This window comes from Camelus ferus, chromosome 1 (genome assembly GCF_009834535.1).
Source record: "Camelus ferus isolate YT-003-E chromosome 1, BCGSAC_Cfer_1.0, whole genome shotgun sequence".
Taxonomy (NCBI): Eukaryota; Metazoa; Chordata; class Mammalia; order Artiodactyla; family Camelidae; genus Camelus; species Camelus ferus.
The window spans coordinates 11,473,880-11,496,861 of record NC_045696.1 but is presented as its reverse complement, the minus strand read 5'-3'; the positions used below and the strand labels follow the sequence as shown (position 1 = coordinate 11,496,861).

At 46.2% G+C, this 22,982-nt stretch overlaps 1 protein-coding gene across 1 annotated transcript in view; it reads left to right on the top strand.

Moving 5' to 3' along the window:
- Positions 1-22,982, top strand: part of HUNK (hormonally up-regulated Neu-associated kinase) — a 101,795-nt gene that overhangs the window by 55,572 nt on the left and 23,241 nt on the right. The window contains exons 4-6 of the mRNA XM_032476426.1: positions 2,191-2,326; positions 14,644-14,771; positions 22,120-22,255. Of these exons, the coding sequence (XP_032332317.1) occupies positions 2,191-2,326; positions 14,644-14,771; positions 22,120-22,255 (400 nt within the window). The remainder of the gene's footprint in view (positions 1-2,190; positions 2,327-14,643; positions 14,772-22,119; positions 22,256-22,982) is intronic.

The following is a 22,982-nucleotide window of genomic DNA, read 5'->3' as shown; positions in this document are numbered from 1 at the left end:
TATGTGTAAAACTTTAATGCTTACAATTAAGCATGTGAAACATACCAGTTATTCCTCTACAGTGTATTTTAAATTAAGCCCTTTTGGCTGGGTCAACATAGGTCACTTAGAATGTAGATTTTTATCTTCTTCATTCCCCAGATCCTCGGCTAATTTATCTTCTTGAAACTGTGCTTAAGACAAGGCAAGACGCTGTGTTAGCAAGCTTGCCTGGGAGCCTGGGGGGTGATCTGGCCTCTTATCTCTCCTCCCCTGCCCTTTTGTAAAATCAAGCGCTTTGTCGCTTTGTCGTAGACCCAAGTCAAAAGTTGAGGGAAGAAACTGAAGGAGTTAATGGAACCCCATGGAGATTAGGAAGGGAGGTTTTTAGGGGCTCCTAGGAGATTGGGCTCTAAATCACTGTTTATGAAAATTTCCTTAAAATGTTGCCCCAGTTAATATAATCTTTATTCCTTGGTGCTATGTCTCCGTCTCACCATAGAGGGCGCTCTTTACGCGTTGGCTGTTTCCTTCAGTTTCCTTTAGGAATTGTAAAGGGCCATTCAATGTAAAGCTCAACAAGATTTTCTACTTCCGACCACACCCTTCTCCCACTTCCGTGATACTACGGGGTGGGGCCTGAGATCAGGGGCCCTCAGATCCTTTTGAACAGCAATCTCCTCCTAAAATACAAATCCAAGAGAGCCTTGGGACTCATGAAGGGCCTTTTTGGCAGGTTGTGTGGGGCCTACTGGTGCTGACTGGGCTGATGGGAAAGGAAACGGGGGCCAGGTGAGGGTGGGAGTGGAAGAACTGGGAGCAGAGGAAGAGAGGAGGAGGGAGGTTAAGAGGCAAAAATAAAATCATACACCCCCTCCCCTCCAACCCCAACCCCAAAAGAAAAGTGTGTGAACAGGCAGCATTCCTGGTTGGTTTGCCAGTCCCCGTCTTGGCTCTGATTCTTCGTTCCAAGTATGGGGTTCCGTTTAGAAACGCTCTTTGACTATACAGCTTAACCCAACGACTGTCGGGAGGACTCTTAGCGGTGCATCTTGTAACTTCGTGGACTCACAGCTCTACCTGCCGCCCTACCGATGTTTCTCCTTTCCTGAGCTTTCCTACAGCTTTCCCAAGAGCCACGGCTTTGCAGGTGGAGACGTGTTAAAGTCGAGGAGAAAAACACAGTAACAAAATTAGATGTAAATCCTGCCAGTTGAGAAAGTACGAGGGTTTTGTCCAGACGTGAAGCCTGTCTTTGACCACAGCCCCTTTCTGACTGAGCCCTGTGGGCTGAGTCTTCTGTTTGGGGACCAGAACCATAATATTTACATTGAAGTTCAAAGGAGGAGCCCTGGTCTTAATTCTGAGATCAACAAAGATAGAGGAAAGCTATCAGATGAGGCCCTGACACTAACAGCTCTCTAATTACCTGTCAGTTGCCGAGTCTGTAAGAGCAGAAGTAAACACAGCACAAAAGGCGTAACGGACCCTTTAGGTGCCCTGGGCTCGTCTTTCTTCTTCCCCGCTGCCAGGATCAAAGCAGTGCTGGGAGGTCACTTAGTCTGGTTCTCATTGCTATCTTTTCTGGCGTTATTTTTCCAGCCAACATTCAGCATTGTCTGAATCACTGGGTGTATTTTTTCCCCCTCTTCAAATCACCATATGTTGCCGCATGCGTTGGGAGCATTTTTAAGAGACTTGCATGAAATGAAAACATTCAGCCGCAAAAGTCACCTCTTAACTGGTAGGATCGCATGTCACCTGGGATGACACTAGTGCCAGCCAGAGAAAATCGATCTTCCTTCATCTTTTTCCCACTTGGCCAGTTGGAAGCCAGCAGGCTGACTCCAAGGACTTCTGCGTGTTCTCTCTTCCTGCCTTAGTCCTCGAAAGCGAAGACTATCTTTTTTCTGGATGACTCATTTCCAAGATTTGATGAAAATATGTTTTGGTTCAACATACGTTTTAGCTCGAGTTGGATTTTCCTGGGAGGCCTGATGGAAACTGTTTCCAGTTCAGCGAGGGAACCACTGCCTGAGATTCTTTTGTCTTGAGACCCATATCCAGAGGTTATGATTCCCAGCTGCTGGTTTTCCTTTTGGATGTGAAACGATGTGTTAGCCTGAGAATGTTTCCTGCCCCGCTGCCTCACCCTCTCCTTCACTTCCACAGTTTTCTAATTCAGAGCCTTTTTTCCTCCCCTCTTTGCAGACTTTGGTTTGAGCAACTGTGCCGGGATCCTGGGCCACTCCGACCCGTTCAGCACGCAGTGTGGCAGCCCTGCCTACGCCGCTCCCGAACTCCTTGCCAGGAAGAAATATGGCCCCAAAATCGATGTCTGGTCCATGTGAGTTATTGAGCTTCTGAGAGTGAATGCTCCCTCCTGCTGTCTCCACCGTCTCCTTCTTATGAAACAACATTTGAGTGTTTGATGAGAATGAGTTATAGGCTCTGGGATGTGTATCCAGTGATTCTTTGGGGTCCCACTTTCCATCTCTGTTCTTTCTGTCTTTTATCCACAAATTGCCCAAGAGGCTTTTATTAAAATTTGTTAAGGTGCCCAGGGAGAAGCAAACATTGCCCTGCACTCGCCGAGATCATGTGCTGGTTTCATGCATCACTCATGTCCTTCCCCGGATCAAAGTCTCCCAAAGGTTTCCATCAACATCAGCGTCAAACCCAGACTCGGTGCCCAGCCACGCTCCTTGCGGGTCTGGCTTTTGCCCACCCCTCCTGCCTCTTCACCCACCACCCCACCCTCAGCTCCCGGTTCTTCAGACACGTTGGCCTGTTTTATCTTCTCTACTTCTGGTCTATGCACTTGCTATTTCTTTTCTTTTATTGAAATATAGTTGATGTTATATTAGTTTCAGGTGTACAACATAGCGATGTGACATTTATATATATTATGAATTGATCCCCACAGTAAGTCTGGTCACCACCTGTCACCATACAAAGTTATTGCAATGTGATTGACTATATTCCCCATGCTGTACATTACATTCCTGTGACTTACTCATTTTAGAATTAGAAGTTTGGACCTCCTAGTCCCCTTCACCTATTTTGCCCCACCTCCCACCCCCTTCCCTCTGGCAAGCACTCTCTATTACTTTTGCCTGAAATGCCGTTTCCTGGTCATTCAAATGGCCTGTCCAGTCCCATGTTCCAGTGTTAATCCAGTGTCACCATGCAGGGTCCATCTCTTGTTGTTCCAGGGATTTCTCAGCACCCAGCATAGAACCTTGGCTGGAGAGGAAGGAAATAATGAAGGAAGGAGGGAAGGGAGGAAGGGAGGAAAAAAGGGAGGAAGGGAAAAAAGGAGGGAAGGGAGGAAGGGAAGGAGGGACAGGCATTTGGTCCAGGTGAGCTGAAGCCGGAGGATCTGGGCTAAAGTTGGCAGAGGAAGCAAAGGAAAGTGACCCAGTGAGGGGACTTCAGGAAGTTCTGGTTGGAGATTATTCAGAGGAACCAGAGATAAGAATGCCATTCTGAGGGCACCAGAATTCTTGGAACTTTCCCAGAAAGGACCAGCTCTCCCCGGCACCCCAGCTTAGCCTGTTCAGCCAGGGGCTGAAGTGGGTTAGTCAGGGACAGCTGCTGAGTGCATGGAGTTAACTGTCCCCCGTGGTCCTCAGGACAGTGTGTGAGGCCATCTCAGCATGCTTTACACAGACGGGGGATGCTCAGTGGTTAGTGCAGCCCCGGGACACACGGCCTGCACACGGCGGAGCTGTGCTTTGTGCTTGAGCCTGAGCTCCTGGTTTCTTTTCCTACCTCTCGAGAGGAGGTGTAGTGGAGGCTGCATATGGAGTGTGTGGGTGCTGATGACTTGTGCAGGAAGGGGGACAGGGGTCGCCGGGGTGGGTGGGAGTGATAGCAGGGAGCAGCGGCAGAGGACACCTTCTCTTTTGAGGTGCCCCGGGTGGCTTGGGCGGCATCGCTAATCACAGAGTTTTTATATGGTGCCCAGATGGGCCTCAGAATCCTTCTCAACATAGCCCTCCAGACAGCCGACACCAGTGGATTAGAGTCAATATACAGGTGGAATCCATTCTTGGTCTCATAAGTGTCTGGCACATAATCTGTTCTCAATAAATATTTATTTATTCATGAATGAATAGAGCTGTTTTGAGTCTATAATCACCTTCTTCCCTTAGGTATAACTTATTTATGCTAAATGGGAAACTCTGAAAGAGAAAATTTATGTGCCAAAAAGAAGGCTATGGAGAATGGGGCGTCTGAAAGACGAGGAAGTACAGGGGTGTCTCATAACTATGGCAACAGGGAACAGGGTGGGCGGCATAGTGATCAAAGGGAAAGAAAGGTCGGTAGGTTGGAGAGGAGGTTACAGTGTGCTCCTGAGATCCTGCTCTTGAGGGGAATGGACAATACAGTGTCATCACCGGTTGTCATGGTGATGAGACTCAGCCTGTGTAAGGGGGACCTTTCCAGTCCGTGGCATCTCCAAAAGGTCTAGAGCTGCTGGTAGAAGGAAGGAGTGTGTGAATCGTCAGAGCTGCAGGAGAGCACCTGGCCTTGTAACCAACACTGAGGCCTTTACTAACCTCCACTTAATTGCATTTTTTTTTAAGAAGGTGACTTGCAGCTGAAGATCTCCTGAAAGCTCTAATCAGGCCTTATTCTTAGTCATGATGCCATCAAGTAATGTATGCAAAAGCCTTTGATACACAGTAATGCACTGTACACACTCTGGTCTTCTGTCCATCGCGGCAAAGCTCCGGAGTCCCACATGGGATTTCCAGGTAGACCGGAAACCACAGCCCCACAAGTCCCTGTTTGGGTGCCCTGTGGCAGGGAGTTGGGGTGGAGAGTTTTACCCTTGCTCAGCCACAAAGGACCGTGTTTTAATCTTTGTTAGAAATGAGGTTTGCCTGGAGCAACCCTGTGTTAGCCGACTCCATCCTAGGGGGTGAGACCCCATGACCCACACCTAATTCATGGGGATGATATAAACTAGGCCCTTTTTAGAAGCTGTTGATGAAGCTTAAAAAAAAACAAAAGGAAGCTGCATGAGCCAAATGTTGGCTTACTAGAAATTTGTTCATTCGGCAAATATTCGTGGAGCCAGGCGCTGAGCCGAGTTCTGAATGCACAATGGTGAGAAAGACAGCCTCGGTCTGTTCTGCTCCTGTGATGATCATTGTTAACCCTCACACCCTCCGACTGAGTGATGGGCAGTGTCCTAAGGGCTTTGCATGTTTCAGCTCATCTCACCTGCCTAACAACGCTTCGAGGGAATGCTCTGTTGTCCCACTTTACAGATGAGGACACTGACGCCCGTGCCCAGATAATACAGCTGGTGTGTGAGAGAGCCAGGACTCAACCAGCTGGTTGGGCTCGAGTCTGCCTCATCACCCTCTGCTGCTCCTCCTGTGTTGTTGTCCTTCTTCTTGGAGGGTTTACATTTTAGTGGGGCAGACGGACAAAATTTTTTTTTTAAGTTGTAAATTCAGTGTGGTCACTGCTGTGAAGGAAGTGGGTGATGGGGGATGCAGGGAACGAGGATTGGGTGGCCTTTTTTTATTGAAGTATAGTTGATTTACAAGGTTGTGTTAGTTTCTGGTGTACCTCAAAGTGATTCAGTTATATATATATATTCTTTTTCATATTAAGTTACTGCAAGATATTGAATATAGTTCCCTGTCCTATACAGTAGGACCTTGTTGTTTATCTATTTTATGTACAGTAGTTTATATCTGCTAATCCCAGACTCCTAATTTATCCCTGCCCCCTTTCCTTTTAGTAACCATAAGTTTGTTCTCTATGTCTATGAGTCTCTTTTGTGTTCATTTGTGTCATTTTTTTAGATTCCACCTATAGGTGATATCATATGATATGTGTCTTTCTCTAACTTATTTCACTCAGTATGATCATCTCTGGGTCCGTCCATGTTGCTGCAAATGACATTATTTCATTCTTTTTTTATGGCCGAGTAGTAGTCCAGTATATATATATACCACATCTTTATTCATTCATCTGTTAGTGGACATTTAGTTTGCTTCTGTGTCTTGGCTATTGTAAATAGTGCTGCTACGAACATTGGGGTGCATGCATCTTTTCGAATTAGAGTTCTCTCTGGGTATACGCCCAGGAGTGGGATGGCTGGATCATATGGTAAATCTATTTTTAGTTTTTTAAGGAATCTCCATACTGTTTTCCATAGTGGCTGCACCAAATTACATTCGGGGGAGGCCTCTTGAGAAGACCTCAATGTCAAATCCTAAGGATGAGGAGGACTCAGCTATGGGAGGAGGGAGGTGTTGGGGGAAGGCTCTAGGCAGACGGAACAGGATGTGTGGAGGCTGTGGATGGAGGGTAAGGTGTGGGTTTGGACTTTGTCCTAAAGGGAATGAGAGGCCATTGGATGCTCGTAAGCAGGTGGGTAACAAAATGTTATGTGTTCTTCAGAAAAAGATATGTTGGAACTCTAAACCCCAGTCCCTCAGAATGTGACCTTACTTGGAAACAGGGTCTTTAATTAATTAAACGAGGTCATGAGGGTGAACCCTAGTCCAGCATGACTGTGTCCTTTTATAAAGAGGAAGTTTGGACACAGAGAGACCCAGGGAGAAGGCCATGTGAAGATGAAGGCACGAATCAGATGACACATCTCCAAACCAAGGAGCCAGAGATGGCCAGCAGCCTGCCAGAAGCTTGGGGACCAGCAGGGACAGAGTCTCCCTCATGGCCTCAGGAAAACCAACCCTGCCGACACCTGCTTCTCAGACGTTGAGCCTCCAGCACTGCGAGGTGATGCATTTCTGTTGTTTAAGCTCTGTGATCTCAGGAAAGGTCCAAGGGGAGTAAAAACTCACCACGCCAGATCCCAAGAGCCATTCTCCTTCCCAGGGTACATGAAATATTTCCTTTACTGAATCAAGTTCGCTAATTGACAGATGAAACGGACTAACTGAAGTCTTCATCATCCTTCTCCCAACAGTGGAGTGTAAGTCTCCGTCAGTCCTCCCAACAGAGGTCACTCCATGGTCAGATCAATAAACCACAGTCTCAGTCCTGGCTGTCCCCAGTAGGCCATACATTATTGGCTGCATGAAAACCAGAAGCAAAAGAAAACCACAAGTAGAACTTCGTTCACATGATGCTGGAAGAGTCCCTGGAGTAAGAGAGGACAAGCCTTGGAGCATAAGCACTTTTCAAGAGGCCTCTGTGTCACATTTGCTTACGTCTCTTTGGGTGAAGCAGATGGCATGGCCGAGCCCAGCATCAAGACGAGAGGTAGACTCCACCCCTTGATGGAGGGAGTGGCAAGACATCCGTGGCTTTTTTCCCCCCTTAACGGAGGCACTGGGGATGGAACCCAGGCCCTCGTGCATGCTAAGCATGTGCTCTACCACTGAGCTATTACCCTCCCCACTGTGGCCTTTTTTTTTTTGGCAATTGAACACACTCATCTATTGCTATGGACTGAATCATGTCCCCCCTGCCACAATTCATATGTTGAAGCCCTAACCCCCAAAAGTGTTTGTATTTGGAGGTGGGGCCTTTGGGGGGAAGGTCATGAGGGTGAAGCCTTCACGATGGGATTAGCGTTCTTATAAGAAGAGGCTCCGGAGAGCTCGCTCACTCTCTGACAGTGTGAGGACACAGGGAGAAGGCGGCTGCCTACAAGCCCGGAAAAGAGACCTTACCAGAACCTGGCCTTGCTGGCACCCTGATTTCCAGCCTCCAGAACTGTGAGAAAATAAATTTCTGATGGTTAAACTACCCTGTCTGTGGAATTTTATTATGGCAGCCTGAGTTGACCAAGATACCTGCTTGTAGGTAGATGACCTGTAAGTCACACCTGAAAACAAAGCGGGGATGTCAGGAGGCACAGTGCAGAGAACAAACAAAGCCCCCAGCTAGCTTAAATTCAAGAAGGATCAGAAGAGAGTTGAATCTGCTCCTGATGGGTGAGGTGGACTTTTCCAGGTGGACAACAGGAAAGGAAACTTTCCAGGCAGAGGGAACAGCCTATGCAAAGTCAAGAAGATGTGAAAAATCTGTTTCCTCTTGCTCTTCATCTTGGAGAAAACAAAACTTCAGAGCCTTCTTTAAGAATTCAATTTTCCACCGGTTTGGGGTGTTATGTCTGAGAAACTGGTCGGGTCTGTGTCTGGAAAACTGGTTAGGTTTCTCTTTGGTGCCCACGACTTTGCTGCCAGAATTGGAAATGGAAGACCCAAAAAGAATTTAATTTTAAAGGCTGTTTAAAAAGAGAATGAAAGTGGACCGATCTTCTCCCCGGGTCAGGCACTGTTATTTTAAAACATCCCTTTTTATTGCTCTGAAACAACGACAGAATGAAGGGTTCACTTCCAAAATCAAAAGCAAACTCTTGTCTCCAGAATTTTTTTTGGACCTTGGCAGACAAATGGGCCTTTCTTCAAGACTTCCGAGACTGACTTAGGAAGAAAACCAGCTTGTCATTCAAGGAAACCTTGCTAAAGAAAGCTCCTCCCCACAAATGGGGACCCCCAAGATCCTCCTCATCTAGTGAATCAGGAAATGGAAGATGGACACCTGCTATCTTGAGGGTTTCCCATTATTTTCAGTGGTCATTGTTTTCATATTTGGAATCATATATGAATGTTTTTACATTCATTCACTTCTTTCCCTTAGTCCGTGTGAATGAAATATCTCTATCTCTAATGGATTTTGAAATTTCAGACACAAAAATAAAATGTTCATTCTGGTGCAGCGAACCTTTTTTATTGCTAACTGACTTGTCCTCAGAGTGGCATATATGCTAATTAAAAAAAGAACTTTAATGCAGATGTACTTTTTAAACGAAAAGAATCAAAATTAACTTAATTTTCAGAATATTACAATGGCCTTTTGAGAACTTTGGTGAGTCTCTAAGGATAAGGAAAACAGGAATTGAGAATTCTATCCTGGAAGGATTGAGAATGCAACATTTTTTTCACCAAAGCTGCTCTTTGGTCTCATGTGGATGTGTGAGGTGGCGGAAGCGTTTGTGTGAAGTCCTGGTGCTTAGTGGAATGTCGTACTGATATGCCCAGACCACCTTCCTGCGATCACTGGGTCTGTTTTCACCTTGTGAGAAAAGCCTCTGTCCCAGCACTGTCCCTTTGGGTAGACAAGTTGGCCGAGGGCACCATCTTGTTTCCAGCCCTACTATCCCCATATAGGCCTAAGCATTCAGGAGGGAGGGTGGGAGAATCTGTTCCAGTCCTCAGGCCGTGTTTTGTAAAAATACTACCAGACACCATCAGCTACTTCCAAGGGCAAAATATGGCAAAATAGCGCCTCCTCTCCATTCACACCCCCTTAAAATGAAAGTAGCAGGAGAAGGAGGCAGAAAGAGGAGGCTGATGGCTTCTTTTAGGTCCTTTAGGGCTTCTGACTTTTAAAAGAGAAGATTTATTTAGCTTCTGAGATTTTTCAGTTATAAAATCCGAGACTTTTTTGTTGTTGTTGTTTGCTTTTTGTTTTTGTTGCTAGCATGTGCATTTAAAACAGAAGGGGGAAAGGAAGAAAGGAGTGGGTGGGGGGGACTCTTAAAATCCACAAGAAAATAAATTCTTGCTGAACACAGACCATTTAACGGGGAAGTCGTGAAGTTTGAGATTTTCCAAACGGGTGGATCTGTTCCCAATCTGCTTTTAAGACGTTAAAGCGGAAGTTGTACTGAAAGTTGATACTGAAAGATGGAAGGATATTGCCTTTAGGCAGAGAGTTGTTTTTAATTTTTCCAAGGCAGTTTCTTGAAGAATCACGCAGAAATAAGTTGTGTTGGCTGAAGGCTCTCTCAGCTGCACGCTGGTATAGAGTGGGCTGCCCACCAGCCCCCTGAGAACCAGTATTCACACCCTCCCCTGACACCACACCTCTGTCAGTTGCTTTGTCCCTTGCGTCTTGTTAAAGTTGCTGGCTGACTTCTCCAGGGAGCTGTGTCTCCAGGTCTTTCCTTTCAGAGATGCCGAGTGATACCCCGGCTTTTCCTCCAAGGATTATTTTTGTGTATCCGACTAAATATCAGGACCCCAACTTGGCTCCTGATTTAATCCCAAAGATTCCACATCTACGTTTCCGGGGCCCCTTTCTCTCTTCTTCCAGCATCAGCTTTTCTTTCTCTTTTGACCTCGGAGTATTCCACCTGGCCAGTCTCCTTGGATTTGCTTCCATCCATCAGTGACTCACCCTTATTTCTTCCTGCTTGGAAAGCCCTGAATTATATTTGCTTGTTGCCATCTCATCACTTTCTTTAAAACTATCTGTGGTTCTTGGGGGCCCCACGTCTGCCGTGGAGAAGCTCGAAAGCCCCTGGGCCATGTTTCAAAAGGCACATCAGGAAATTCTGAACATGTTTTGAAACTCCTACTAATTCTACGGGATTACGGAGGTTTATAAACTGCATTCCACATTTCCCCTTGGTATTCTCACATACTTCCGAAAAGTCAAAGGGACTAGATTTCTCTTTATCCAGATATGAAACGTGTATGAAAACTCCCGGGGTGGGGAATTGAGATGCTCAATCTGGTTTCCCTTTTAAAATCTCCTGTGGTTGTGTGACTTAATTAATTAAGGTTTCCGTTATTCTTTGGCAATAGGGTACAAATGTATTTGCAGCTTTTTATCTCTTGTTTTTGAAAGTTTTGTGATGAAACAACAGATCACATTTATCAGGCACTCAATTCTTGCCAGGCATAGCATTCAGCATTTTCTGTGGCTTAGCTCATTTGACCCACGTACAACCTAAGAAGCAGGTGTTGTTACTAACTGCATTTTATAGATGAGAGACGCTGGATGAAACAGCTGTGTCCTCCTTACAGATATGGGACGTTTCTGTTGATGATAAATTCCTCCAAGAGAAATGGAAATCTGGAGGGAGTTTGGTAAAATAATCAGTTAGAACGCCTGTAAAAACCACTTGCTCGATCCTGGTCTGACCACAGAGTTCACCAGCACTGTCTTTAAGACAAGCATCCTTCTCCTTGATCTGTGGTCACCACCAGGTAGCAGAGAGGGGCAGTAACTGGAGGAGATTTTTGTCATCTTTTGTAGCCAGGGGTGACAAGAAGACACGCAGTTTAATGTATTAAGAACTCTTTGAAGAAAGAAACTTCATGAAGATTTTAGAGTTGGTCCTCTGTTCCCATATTACATTCGCCAAACTCCTTCAGTTGGATCCCTGCCCCATTACCATAACACCCCACCTCCTGTAGCATCCTGCATTATTTTAGGCACCCCACCTGTGACAGGACGCTCAGCATCCCTAAAGATAAAGGGAAATACGAAAGGTAATAGGGCAGCATTCGTCAAACTTGAGTATCGTCCACTCTTCTTGTAAAGGAAGAGCATTCTTGGTAACCCCTCATGTTGACTTCTCATTTTTATTTAAATTTTACTTCTTGGGCATAAATGTAAAATTAAACTCCTTTTATTTAGGGTCCTGTACAAATGAAAAACCAAAGCTAATTTACAAGTTAAATCTAACCAAGATGAAAAAGGACCCTCAAATATTCAAAGTAGCAACATTCATTAAATGCCATGGCTGCTGTCCGCAGGAGCTGAATTGCTGTACGCAGTCTGAGTGGGAGTCTCACTGCTGGGCACAGGCTCTTTGAGCTGCTCAGGCCCAGCTCACTCATCACTTTTCACTGTCCCAGTGGCTCTCAGCCTTGAGTGTGCATCCAAAGCACCTGCAGGGAGCCCCCCCTACCCCGAGCCTGATTCAGAAGGTGTGGGGCCCAAGAATTTGCATTTCTAACAAGTCCCTAGATGCTGCTCCTGCTCCTGGTCAAAGGACCACACTTTGGGAACCACTGTGCTCTTCAGATCATCAGGAGGCTTTCTTTCCCACAGATAGAAATACAGGAACGCCATTGACAAATTAAGTCTGCCTCTGCTCCTTTCTCATTAGCCTGTGAGAATCAAGCTGATATATTTTAGCAAAAAGTGTGTGTTGGTAAGTCACAAATGCAAAAAGCAGGTGAAATGAAATGAAATCAAGTGTGCACAGTGGAGGATGACTGAGGAGTATAGTGTCCGTCTGATGTCCCTGGTTGGGCTTTGTCAAGTGTTTTAGTGTGTCTCCAAGAGAAAATCAAAAGTGGGGCTGCTGTGGGGGGAAGGTATAGCTCAGTGGTAGAGTGCGTGCCTAGCATGCAGAAGTCCTGGGTTCAATCCCCAGTACTGCCATTAAAAAAAAAAAAAAAACCCTGATTACCACCCCCCAAAAAACCCCTTACAATTAAAAAAAATTATTAAAAAAAAAAGTGGGACTACTGACCCCCTGAGGTTGTGTCCATGGGCCTCAGGGGGAGAATCACTGAGTATCATAAAACACTCACTTGTGGGAAAAATGATATTATTTAAGTACCAGGTGCTTCAGCTTTGGGTGAAGCATGTTGGAGCCAGGATTAAGGCACACAGAGGTGAGCAGGGACCGGCTGACTGGTGGTGTACACAGCCAGTGGGTGGAAGTTACAGACTTCGGCTTAGTATTTGGAAGCCCCTTCACGTGCATCGAGTTGCCCTGAATGGCAGCCTTAGGGAGCTTGACCCCGAGGCTCTTCAAGGGTCTTCCAGCAACAACCCTGTGGGGTGTCCTACGAGGTTTCCAGCCATAAGAGCCTTGTGTCCAAGACCCCTTCGAATGCAAAAATGATACAGTTTGGAGGCCCTCTTAGCTTTCCCTCTGTCACTCTCCAGGGCTGACGGAAGCAGGGATGGTTGGCTCTGCCTCAGACACACCCACAGTGCCGCACTGCATCGTAGGTTCTCAAACATGTCACCTCCCCTGAACCCCCTCCCTCTGCCCCCCAAACTGGCTCCCCTCTCAGCCTCTTCGACTTCATCACCATCGTCGTCCTGCTTTCCGCCTTTGCATCCTGCCTCGTCCCCTTCAAATGTCTCCATTGCATATTTGCTTTTCTCTTTCCACTGTACACCTCCCCTCCCGCTGGGACTTTATTCTCAATGTGCTAATTATTGCCACAGTCTCCTGCTCCCTGTCCTGAGCCCCTTTCCTCCCCTTAATGCCAGATGACTGCTTCCCACATTATCTGGCTGTAGAACTTTTATCCCCCCCCACCATCTGTTCTTGCCCTAGGGAATGGTTTCCATGAGGCACATACAGGGAAATGCTGCTCTAAGCAGCTCTGGCTGTGTTCCGTCCATTCTTACCTTCTGTGCTTGGACTATACAGTTTATCCTCATATGCAGCCAAAGACAGATACGCTCACACACATATACTTACCCCCGAGAGGCCACCCGTCTTCACGTACTTACTACGGTCCTCTCCCTCCCTTAATTGAACTCCTCTGGGGTCAAGAGCAGCCAGAGCGTTTTCTTACCCTCTCTGCACTCACTGCTTGAAAGGCTTGTGCTTATTTATTTGTTTACTTGTGACTGTCCCTTCACCCCACTCTAAGTCCAAGATGACGAATCCTTTTCTGGTCCTCCCTCCGCAAGGCCAACATCTATACCACTGCCTGGGGCCAAGAGCCAGCCCGAAAGCATTTGTGGAATGAATGTGGAGGTGTCTGTCTCTCTAACTCAGCTGTGACTTGCAGAGCAGGAACTGGGTCTCAGTGGATGTCTGCAATTTGAGAAGGATTTCTGGCTGGAGCTGGGGGGCTCCAGACCTGTCCTTATCCAGAGCACTGTGGTTCGGAGGCACCTCAGTGCAATGGGGCCCCAGGGATCTTCATTTCAACCTGTCTCATGGGATTTGCTTTGACTGGAGATCCTGTTGCCTGTTTTTAAAACAGATTCCCTCGGGCACTTTGAGCACTTGAGGCCTCTAGGCAGGCAAGGCATTTCATCCCCATGAGGAAATCGCATCAAAATGATAGTAGGTTTGCACATCGGGAAAATAAAAATCCTCCAAGAGATGTTGCTGTTCTCTAGTTTGGCTTTGGACGTAAGCAGTTAAGCCCATTTGGAAGGCCTTTTGACCACATCTGAGATATTGGGCCGGGGCTACGTAGCAGAAACTCACAGTACACAGTGATATAAAAGCATAAGAGCGAGAAGGAGACCCCTCCCCTCCCCTCCCCTCCCCTCTCCTTCCCCTCCCCCTCCCCGACCCCTCACAAAGGAATTTCTCTAGTTACAGGTCCAAACAGAATTCGAGGCAAGCGCTAAACACCGGCTTGGGGTATAAGACTTGTTTCAAAGGGCGGCGTGGAAACCAGGCAGGCTGGCCAGGCTGTGACTTGCCCCTCCGTGCAGGGTCTTGCCCTGAATATTTGGTCTGGCCTCCTCCAGGCTCCGCTTTGTAAACCACACTTGGAAAACCACATCGTGGCAGAACTAATTTTATTCAAGGTTCCTGTCGTCCCCCAGGTATTTTTTCACATCATTTGGTCTGGCCAGCCTGCCTGGTTTCCTGGTTTCCTATGTCTCTTCTGGAAGGGATATAGTTTCCCCTCCTGAAGGGGGTGGGTAGCTCTGGATAAACCCCTCTTACAGCCATCGTCCAGGTCCTCACAGTTCGCCCATGCCTTTCGCATTTGCTGTTTCAAGGCAGAGCTAAGGATTCTAGGAAATGACGGAGAAGGCGTATCGAGGGGCACGCGAAAGCGACAGGGCTGCCGCCGGGCCAGGTCCGTGGCCTCTTTGTCACCCTCTCCTGGGGGTTCTGGTCTCACGCTCCGGTGTCTCTCTTTTCAGAGGTGTGAACATGTACGCCATGCTGACGGGGACCCTGCCTTTCACGGTGGAGCCTTTTAGCCTGAGAGCTTTGTACCAGAAGATGGTGGACAAGGAAATGAACCCCCTTCCCACCCAGCTCTCCACAGGTAATGCACCTGCTACTCCGATTCAGGGTCCAGGGTACTCGATCTCTTCCTAGTATTAAAACGAAGTCTCAAGAAACGATTGGTTTCCTATCTGCAAGGAGCCACTCCCCTCATCTGCCCGCAGTCCTTTTTCCGTCATAATTCTGATCCCCTAACTTCCTCCTTCCTCCTGCACAAAACACACCTGTCAGAAGGACCGTAGTCTCCATTGGAAAAATAATAGAGGCTGAGTTGTTTTAAGACTCACCCTTTTATAGTGTTGACTTTGAAAACAGTGTTTGTCATCACATTTCTATTGTGTCTTCCTTCGGCAAGCCACTCTAAAGAGATATTAGTTTCATTTGAGTTTGGTCTGGGATTTGTTTTGCAATGTGGGTTTTTGAGCCCGTTCAAAAGCGTTTAAATCTACATGGGTTCAGTTACTCGATTAGACTGAGTCATCAGGTGTGTTTGGAAAGTACACTCAAACTTTAGCTGGTTCCCATTTCAGTAAACAGTTCCTATAAGGTTTGGTTTCAGATCCAGCAGATTAGTACAATTTGTTCTTTTGTTTGGTTCACAATTCACTTCAAGTTCCTGGCCTCGGCTTGGCCTTGATGGTCGTTTAATTGGCTCCTTAGAATAAACTCACCTTCACTGAGGTAAGGCACTGTGGCCAAAAAAAAAAAAAAAAAAAAAAGGTGTAATTATTTAATTTCAATTTATGATACATGGTTCAGCTAGAGCACTTTTATTTTACTACTGTTAGGTTTTTTTTTTTTTTCTTGAGTTTACAAAGCGTCTGTGAAGCTGACCCAGAATTTATGGTTGCCAAATGGTGTCCAAGCTGAAATGTGTTCTTGTCCGTAATTACCTAGTTCGGTTCATACTTTCACCTCTGCTGGGGAGGGCAGAATCTCTGCAGGCTGATAGCGAAGCAGGGCACTATGTTCTTGGGAAGATGAGTTACAGTTCCGTCCATATAAAAGAAATAGTTCTGTACTGAGAGCCGTAACTCCTGGAGTTAGAAAATGTGCGAAATGTTGACTGAGTTGTTATACTTAGGTTTTAGAGCTTTCAGAAATGTTGAAAGTGCTGCAGTGAAAGCACATTCGTGCCTTCATTCCACGTTTCATATGCATTCACTTGTTCTGTGACTGCCATTCACTCATTCCATAGTTCACGTGCATCCACTTACTCCACGAATATGTACTGAGCATCAACTATGTGCTAGGAACGCTCCTGTCACCAGGAAGAGAAGTAAGACAGTCTTTACCCATATACAGCTTACCTATCAGCAGGGGAGGCAAAAAACCAACCAGATAAACACATGTGATGTTTGGTGGTTTAAGTGCTCTAAAGAAAATAAGAGAAATCAGGATAAGAGGATAGAGAATAAAGATAGTTTTTTTTTTTTTTTAAAGCGGTTAAGGTTTTCAAAAACCTTTTTAGTGTGGTGTGATTGTAGATTCATACAGAGAGACCATCTGTCCTTCATCCAGTTTTCCCCAGTGGTAGCATCTTAAATAACTGTAGTTCAGTATCACCACCAAGACATTGCTGAAATCCATTGACCTTATTCAGATGTACGTGTCGCTGTGTACTTAGTTCTGTACAATCTCATCACATGTGTAGGTCCACGTGACAGTTACCGCAGTCACGATACAGAACAGTACCATGACCAGGATTCCTCATCCTACCCTCTAAAGCCACAGCCACCTCTCTGTTTCCCACCTTCCCTAACTCCTGGCCACCACTCACCTGTTCTCTGACTCTGTAATTTTTGTCCTTTCAAAAATGCTGTATATATATATGTGTGTGTGGATAGATAGATAGATAGATAGATAGATAGATAGATAGATAGATAGATAAGCTTTTTTTTTCATTCAGTGTAATTCCATTGAGACCCATCCAAGTTGTTGCATGTATCAATCCTTTGTTCCTTTTTCTTGCTGAGCAGTATTTCATGGTAGAGATATACCATAGTTTAAATATTCGCCCGTTGAAGGACACTGGGTTGTTTCCAGTTTCTGGCAATGATAGATAAAGCTGCTATCAACATTCATACATAGGTTTTTGTTGAACATGGTTTTGTTTCTCTGAGATGAATGCCTAAGAGTGAAATCACTGGGTTGTATACAGTAAGCACGTATTTAGTTTTGTAAAGAATTTCTTCACTCTTGTTCCTAGTGGCTGTAACACTTTGTGTTCTCTCAAGCGATGCATGAGTGATCCAGTTTCTCTGCATCCTTGCCAGCATTTGATACTCTCACTATTTTTTATTTTAGCCATTCTGATAGGGGTCTAATGATACCTTATTGTGGTAACAAATAAGATTTAATGTTTACAAATAAATGCAATCTTTCAAGGTAGTCTCTTTTAAGAGTCATATAGTCATAAATCCTGCCACCTTTCAGAGTGATTCTGAAGTTCCTTTTATGGTTTAGAGGCTGTTTTGTTCTAAGTGGTCCAATACAAAGAACAGTAGGAGGATGTTGGTACCCTCATGCCTGGAAAAAGCAGACAGTGCTCACTTTGAATCCCAACGAGACACTGAAGAACTGGAACTGCTTCTCACTGTAGTAGTCAGGATAACCCAGGTTATGCTGCAGTAACAAACGGCTCCCAGATCTCAGGTGCATAAGACAACAAAGATTCATTTCTTATTCATGCTAGATATCTGTTGAGAGTTGGATCAAGGGTTGGAGGGTTCTGCTCATCCTAGTCAGTCAGGATACCAGATGGTTGGGGTAGCCACCATTTCAAACGAATCTGGTCCCCGCAGGGGGAAAGAGAAGCCTAAAAGTTCTCTTGTCAGTAATGAACTCTCCCACCCATGTTCCAGTCATAACTCCTGACTTTGTAAAACATGTCACATGGCTTCACTCAGCTAAATGAGCTGGGGAAGTGAACTCTGGATGGTGGAAAGCCAGGAATATCTGTTGATCAAACAGCATCAGTGTGAGCTGCAGGCTGTAGGAGGAGGAGCAGGTGGGACCTGGCGATCAGCACTGGGGTGAGTCGGGTAGCTGGACAAGGACAGGTAAATTAACAGCACAAGAAAATCAGTGTCATTGCTTCTGAATCACCAACCTTGTTTTTACCCCAATACTATTATCCAGACTTGGCAGGCTAGGCTCTAAGTGTTTTCTTATTGTGACAATTAAATTTACCCTTAAAGAAGTAAAAGTTGCACCCCTGAAAATGTTATTAAAAAAAGTAGTCCAAAGAAGTTCCTCAGAAAGAACTAGAAATGTTCCAAGCAATTTTAGCATCACTGGAGTTAGTGTCCAGCCTCACCTAGCTCCTGCCCTGAGCATCAGTTTTGACTTTGGCCTTGAGCTCTGCGTGTGTGCTTGTTCACCTTCACACTCCTGCTAGACTTTGTGGTCTTGACCTGTCAAACATGAACAAGCATGAACTGCATTTCTAGGTCTGATTTTACAATTAGGGAATTTGGACCTGTCCCTCCCCCTTTGATTCTTTTACTATTGGGATTATGTAAATGTCCACTCACCTCGGGCTTTAACCCGTTGTGCCAGGTATGAGGCAAACATTTGCACCTAGTAGTTGCTCAGGGAATCGAGGTTGCTGACACTTATGTTAAAGTGTGTGGGCTGGGAAGGCAGCCCACTGGATTCACTGGATTACTCGAGGATGGGAACTGGCCCGATGCGGCAGGACCCAGAGCTGCAGAGGATGCCCAGGTCATCTTATCTTGTTTAGAGAGTGAATGACTTTAGTTTGGGGCATCAGCCACTCCCCTCATGCCAGCCCCCAGCTTCTCCAACCCTTTGTCCTTTGCACCCCAAGTGTACAACACTTCTTTTCACCTTCATTTATGATACCATCTTGTTTACATCCCATAATACTAGCTTGCCAGTAACAAGAGTAGCTGCCATTTACTGAATGGCCATGGGTGAGGGCTTTTCATAGTATCTCCTGTTGTCAGGACAGCTCTGCATGATAAGTTCTATTATCCAAGGGGGAAACTGAGTCTCAGCTGAGATGGTATATAGCTTCTCTGTTTCTGAATTTACACCTGCTTGACTCCCACACCTGGATTTCACTACTATCCTGGGCTGCTTGTCTGTCTTTCCTTATTTTATTTAGCATAAGATGCCCCCACTCCCCTCCCCACCCCAGATTCAGCGGCATCATCTGTTGTGCCTCTGTTTTGAGTAATATCAAAATTGAAATGTCCAACTGGAGAATGTGCCATTTAAGGGTCTCACTAACACATCTTTATTAATTTGATGATTCTGTCACTCATACTTGTAGTGCTCTCGCCACGTCTATTATAATAGTACTCTTTTTTAGATTAAGTTGGAAGAATTTCTGCCAAATTTGAGCTGAAAAAAAGCACAGCGTTCTTGCCCTTGGGAGCCCATTCTGCGCGCTTTCGAAGAATTGCCCCTCTTCTCTACCATGTGGGTTGAAAGCATAAGCTGTTGGGAGCTTTCCCATTCTGGCTTCTAGACAGTTTCTCTGTCTGCTTTGTTGGTGCTTTTACATCACAGAGTCGTGACTGCCTTTCATCGGTTCCACATTTGCTTTTCCATCACGACGCCTCAAGGATGGCTCTTAGAATGCATGCCAGGCACTCACTTTAAATCAAGAGGGTTTTGTACCGTGAAGTCACTGAATTGATGCTGAAGGTGGGATGTTAGCATTTGCAAGGGATGAGCCAACACCAATTAAGATTTCCAAGAAGGCTAGACGGTCCAATACTTGTTGATGCTGCTTTCTCCTGGGAGGTGATGAGGGAAGAGCCTCAGGTGGGGATGGGACCCTGCTTGCATCCCATGGGCTGCATGAAAGTCCGATGGCTTTGTCTGTTTCCTGTGGCTCTTTCCCTAGACACAGGGTCAGGGTGCTCACACAAGCCAGTCCAGGCTTTGGAAGGCTGATGCTCATGGAGGAAAGCAGGTTTTGCACCCAAAGAATGTGCACCTTCTGTGACGTGGAGCACAGAGCGGGAGCACGCCCCATGTGGGTCGTCCCTATGCTTAGGTCTGAATGGAGACCCCCAAGCACTGGATCAGAAGCCATGCCCGCCACTGCTTTCCAGGACAATGGAGACTACCTTAATCCCTTTTGCTCCTGAGTCATAGAGATACTCAAGACCCTAACATAAACTTCAAAGGCTCTCAGGATGTCTTTAAAGTCCTTTTCGGGTAGTAATTCAATATCTGTGATGTCCAAAGAAAGAAAACTCACCAGTGGAGATCTGAACTAAAATTACTTGTGCTCATCAGCAATTTGTGAAGATGCAGAGTGCTTGGTTCTGAAAATAGAACTAACACGCACATCCAGTCTGTTCTTAGCTCTTCTGGTTAATCATACTCTGAAAAAGCCTGGGTTGCTGTTCAGGTCCTTTGAGGGTAAGCAACAGAGATGTCTCAGAAACATCGCTAACTGAATAGCCTCCCCATTTCAATTCATGAAGCCGGTGTCTTTTCTTTGACCAATAGATGCCCCTGATTAAGCATCCTAATGACTCTTACAATGAGGGGAGTCGGGAGAAGGGAGAAGAGGGTCCAACAAGAGGAACCCCTCTTCTGGAGCCCCATTTGCTTTTCAGACTATTGAAGAACATTTTAGAAAAGTTTTATTTGAAGACCCAGCTATAAAACTTAGAATATTAAATGTAACGCATGATTGCTCTGACGTCTACACATATACTTTTACCCACTACGTTTTCAAAGGGAAATGACCCTCTGGTGACCTCATCAACGGTATAGGAACCCACCTGGAGGCATGACCTAGCAAAAGGTATTTCTCTTGGGTTGATTCTGGCATCCCTATTAGCCCCTCTTCTGATGCCTTCATTTTTACCCTGCAACAAATGGTTGACAGTCACACGCATCAGTCTGTAAAGGACAGTTTTAAAATGACAACTAAAGCTTGTGAGAAAGTGAGAATTTTTATGACTTTTCCTCGAAAGGTTAGATTATCTTAGAAAACTGAAAAACAGCTTTGGAGAGAAGAACAGTAAAGTTTGGGGACCAAGCAAATGAAGATTATTTTCCAGAACCTATCATTTGGTATATTGGAAATTGGAGTTCATGTATTTTTTCTCTTGCAAAGACGTGATCACAATGCTCCATACAACGAGTATAAATAAGAAACTATCACGATCCCACAGCTCAAGCAAAACAGACCTATCTTCATTTTGAAATAATCCCTGGGATTCTTTTTCCGTATGTGAACCTGCATATTCTTGTGCTGAACAATTTTGGAGGCTGTGACCTTCATGTGCATTATAAACATATTTTTCCATGTTGTGTAGTTGTCTCCATTGTTCTAAACCTTTTTTTTTTTTTTAATAGCGGTACTGGGGATTGAACCCAGGACCTCCTGCATGCTAAGCACGTGCTCTACCACTGACCCATACCCTCCTCACTATTCTTATAATCTTAAAGGATACAAATGTTCCATTTAGGGACAGATCAGTTTCCTAACACTAATGCCTGGGTGGACAACAGATGCTCTGTACATGTTTATTTAATGAAAGGAAAACAGGGCATCTGAAAAAACCATTTTTGCCTGGGATGAAAGGGGAAGGGGAGGTGAGGATTTCACGATTTGTCAATCATGTCACACATCGTTTGTTTACACCCCACGGTCCACATGACTGATGTGCTGCAGCGAGCTTCGGTGGGCTAGAGAGTCAGGACAAACTTTATTGGCATATATTGTGCCCAAGACAGTTCAAAAGGAGCGGGCCCAGCAGGTTGACGTGGGTTTAGAGTGCATGAATTTTGTCCATGAACTAAAATTTAAAAACTGGAGTCCTTGTTACAGAGTTTACTTAACACTTTAACCAAGTCTGGCTCTCTGGATTTGTTTTGCCCTGACTGGCTCAGCTAAGTGCACCGTCCGTTCACAGAGTCTGGGGAGTAAATGGTGACCCCGGAGAATGGCTGTAAAAGAAGGGCCCAGAAGGAAAGCAGGACGTCCCTGTCCTCTTGAGACTCTGGGCATCAGTGGTGAAGGCCATAGTGGAGGGTCTAAGTGAGAATGTCTTTACCCTCTGTTTCCTTTCTGAGTCCTCAAAACCCTACCTTGCGATCAAGCATTGTCTTTTCACTTCCTTTCATCCCTCTCTGGCTCACCTTTAGAGGTGAGCCTCCAGAAAAGACCACCGGTGGTTCTGGGAAGTGCAGGGCGTGGGAAGACCCACACTGGTTCTTGCTTTACCACGTCCCAGGTGCGTCCCTTGGATAGATATCTTAAACTCAGGACTTGTGGTACCCAGAGAGCCAGAAAATAGATCAGCCGTGGCTTGGCGGCGTGGCGGGCCGCCTGCCTTGAGTCTTTGTTCAGCTTGTGACATGTGCCCGTTCTTTGCCGAATGTCTTCCCAGGAGCTGTGAACTTCCTGCGTTCTCTCCTGGAACCAGATCCTGTGAAGAGGCCCAACATCCAGCAAGCACTGGCCAACCGCTGGCTCAATGAGAATTACATGGGCAAAGTGCCATGTAACGTCACCTATCCCAACAGGTAATCCAGTGCACCCAGAGGGACCCCTTCCTGGGCAAGATGGGCCCTGTCTTACAAGCCCTGAATACTTCTGGACAGGAAGCTGTATGTGATTCAGGGAAGAGCTGCATCTTCTCTTGGCTGCCCTTTCCCCCTCTGCACCCCCAGGCCCGCAGACGAGCCCACCTCAGCGCATAGGAGGAGGTGTGGACAGGGCCACCGCAGGCGGCTGTGCAGAGCGCACCCTGCAGGGGGTGCCCGGAGGCGGGTGGGTGCAGGCTGAAATCCAGGCCACACTCCCATGGTCAACCCTGTCCCTGAGGATGTAAGGACTTACATCTCTCCAGAGTGGTGCCTCTTTCTAATTCACACAAAGGGACCGTTTAGACTAGCCATGGCTTGAGTGTGTGTGTGTGTGTCTGCGTGTGTGGTCCACTCAAGAGCTCTCCTGCCAGCATCAGGTAGAATCCTGTGGAATTGCCCCCTCCCCTTTCAGATCACCCCTGGGCTCCTGTTCTGCCACTTCTTTGCTCCGATGTGTGTTGCAGTCCTGGATCCCCCGCCTTACAGTGTCGGGGCAGGAAGAAGGGCAGGAGCAGGAGCCCTCGAGGCCGTGCTTCCCTGTGGACTTCCCAGGAAGGCTGCACCTTGGCCGTTTCCATGGGGAGGGCTCTTTCAGGAAGGCTTACAGGCCGGAATGCACAGCGCGGAAACCCTGAGGGACACCTGATGGCCCACGCGTCCCCAT